This window comes from Lepisosteus platostomus, chromosome 14 (genome assembly GCF_059453375.1).
Source record: "Lepisosteus platostomus isolate fLepPlt1 chromosome 14, fLepPlt1.hap1, whole genome shotgun sequence".
NCBI classification, from domain to species: Eukaryota; Metazoa; Chordata; class Actinopteri; order Semionotiformes; family Lepisosteidae; genus Lepisosteus; species Lepisosteus platostomus.
In genome coordinates, this window is record NC_142624.1 from 29,975,276 (window position 1) to 29,978,372 (window position 3,097).

General features: G+C 38.6%; 1 protein-coding gene across 1 annotated transcript; it reads left to right on the forward strand.

Moving 5' to 3' along the window:
- Nucleotides 1-1,419: 1,419 nt before the first annotated feature.
- Nucleotides 1,420-2,762, forward strand: rprma (reprimo, TP53 dependent G2 arrest mediator candidate a). The gene has a single exon (XM_088605556.1). The coding sequence runs from the start codon at nucleotides 1,700-1,702 to the stop codon at nucleotides 2,012-2,014; it is 315 nt and encodes a 104-aa protein (XP_088461682.1). The 5' UTR covers nucleotides 1,420-1,699; the 3' UTR covers nucleotides 2,015-2,762.
- Nucleotides 2,763-3,097: the final 335 nt, after the last annotated feature.

Below are 3,097 nucleotides of genomic sequence, written 5' to 3' on the forward strand. Positions count from 1 at the left end.
ATCGAAATTAGTAAAGAAATCACATTACTGTACAAGATGTACTTGGCTAGAGCAATACGTCTTACTGGATATATACTATCATACATATTCAATAGTAAAATCTACTGCATATTGTATATGTTTAAAGTATCCTTGACATTATGGCAGCAGCCATATCTCCCTGCAACTCCCAACTAGCAACTCACTGACGCTAAACAGGTGTGAGTCTGGTCAGTACCTGGATGGGAGATCTCCTGGGACAAACTAAGGTTGCTGCTGAAGGAGGTGTTAGTGGGACCAGCAGGGGGCGCTCACCCTGTGGTCTATGTGGGTTCTAATGCCACAGTACAGTGACGGGGACACTATACTGTAAAAAAAGGCGCTGTCCTTCGGATGAGACGTAAAAAAGGTCCTGACTCTCTGTGGTCATTAAAAATCCCAGGACGTTTCTCAAAAAGAGTAGGGGTGTAATCCTGGCGTCCTAGCCAAATTTCCCATTGGCCCTTACCAATCTTGGCCTCCTAATAATCCCCATCTATGAATTGGCATCATTAGTCTGTTCTCCTCCCCACTAGCTGATGTATGGTATGCGTTCTGGCGCATCATCCAGGTGGATGGGGAGTCTCCATTACCTGTAAAGCGCTTTGAGTGGAGTGACCAGAAAAGCAATTATTATTATTAAATGTGTATTTAAATCCTAATTGGGAAAAAAAGAACCCAAAAAGAGCGTGCTGAATCTCACTTTGTCCACTTGGTGTCATTGTAAGACTCTTTTTCTGGAATATCTACTTCGTCACATTTCGAATTTTCTATTTAAATTGTTTTTTTTTCCTACACCACACAATTCCTTACCAGCAGTATATATGTACGGTAAATAAGTTATATTAGGTTTCAGATAATGCTGTTCTGCAGAGGATAAAATAAAAGTTTTTTTAAAAAAGTTGTTTTATAATATTAAACCGTGTGAGCCTTATGAAACAACGTTCTCTTTTTCATATGGGTATATGATCATATGATCGTGGCCATGATCTTTTGCTATTCTTTAAAATATTTTCTCCTTAAGCAAAGATAACGTGTCGACGTTATCAAAATGTACTATATGTATATTAACATGATCTTTTATTGTTATTTCTGTACAACGGAAATATTTATTATCAACCACTTAGGGATTTATATAATGAAGGAATAAGAAGTTGTAGTTCGATTTTTTATTTTAGGGAACTTCAATTTGAGGGCTCTGCCCAGTGTCCAGAGACATGAAAAGGGTTCTCAGGGTGTGAAGATGCCGGTTTGTTAATAACCTGGACAATCCGGCGACCTCGCAGCAGCTGTGCCAAAGACCGTTTTCGTTTCACATCTGGGCATTATACTTTGCTTATAGGGGCGCTGTTCGCATCAACTGAGTTGCTTGAAAAACAAGTCAGTCTCCTCTCTCTGGAAATGGTTTCTCCCAGACAGGTATAATAACCGCGGGTTGCCACAGCCGCTGCAATTTGACTGTTGCTTTGTACTGAATGAGTGGAGTACAGAGAGCAACACAAACCCAATGAGAAAACACAAGCTCATTCAAGCTTCACCTTTGACTTATTTCTGTGGTCATCTACCTGACAGTCTACCAGTTCATCGGCGCTGGAATGTGGATATCTTGAACTCTCTTAACTACTGAAAAAGTCAGGGACCACCTGTTCTTTTATCACTGCATCATTAAAACTTAGTGGAAATGAATTCTACAGTTGTCAACCAAACCGAAAGCGGACTTTTTTCGAACATAAGTGAAGGGATTCTGAAATGCTGTAACTTCTCATCTGTAGTGACAGACGATGGGTTTGTCGTGACAGCACCGGACGAAAGAAGCCTCTACATAATGCGAGTTGTGCAGATCGCAGTGATGTGCGTCCTCTCGCTTACAGTTGTGTTTGGCATCTTCTTTCTGGGTTGCAACCTACTTATAAAATCCGAGGGGATGATCAACTTTTTGGTGAAGGACAGGAGACCATCCAAAGAGGTAGAAGCTGTTGTCGTCGGTCCTTACTAGAACAGAATACCACATGGAAACAATTCGGTACTAATTCAGTCCGAAAACAGATGTCGGCGTGTGGCTAATAAAAATGCAGCCGATGCCTTTCCCATTATTAAAGGCCCAGCGATGAAGATGATTGTAGAGCACCCGCTGACAAGGACAAACAATCCTAAAAATTATCACATGAAGGTCACTTTGCGGTTTAGATCCGATTCTGGAAATTTTCTTGGAAGCCAGTCCGAAGCTGCGGGATGCCTGCGTGACAGTGGGACACTAGCCTCTGTGCACGCCTCAGGAGTTGGTTAGCTCTTTTCTGTCTTGAAATGGATTCATTTGTTAATTCTCTTTTCCTGCTGCCAAAGCTGATCTTTAAAGAATGTAATAAATGATGCACATAAAACAAAATATTGAGGAAGAAACGTATTTTAAAACCATTTTGACAGCAACAATCTTTTACTCTTTTAACGGGAAATAAAGGTCTTGTTGGTGTTATTTAGCTTATTCAGAAATGCAAAACACAATAGGATAATTTTACAACAAAGTTTTGATTTTTCCCTCTTTTGCGGAAATAAATCATGAATGTTTAAAATTCATTTTTATTGTTGGTACAAAGTATAATATTTCGCTGTTTAGGCGTGGTGAATTGCCATGCATTTTTTCTGAGCCTTTGTCACTTGTTCATTATGCACGGATTATTGAGATGTAATGAAAAAAACTTATGTTACTGGAGTATTTTAATAAATGCATTCTGGAATTCTCTAAATGTTTTTTTTTTATTAAAGTTATAATGTAAAGTTGCTTTAGAGGAGCAGGTTATTAATTTGTTATAGGTGGTACATAGATATGTTGTCCGCACAGAGTGAATAATGAAATATAGGATATAAACTGTCTTTTAATGACAAAATAAAAATGTCGAAATACGAAATCATTTGCAATGATTTCACAACCGAGTCTGAAATCCTAATAAACACGTTTTTAATCTGTGAAGAAACTTGAAATGAAAAGTATCCTTCTTTGTTTTGAACATTGTAACATTTGAAATCCCCGGCCGCAAAAACATGTACCGGTTAAAGCAAGATTAAAACAACTTAATTTTGC

Bases quoted from the DNA above. Each gene is read 5' to 3' on its own strand.
- rprma (XM_088605556.1), top strand. From the start codon at position 1,700: ATGAATTCTACAGTTGTCAACCAAACCGAAAGCGGACTTTTTTCGAAC.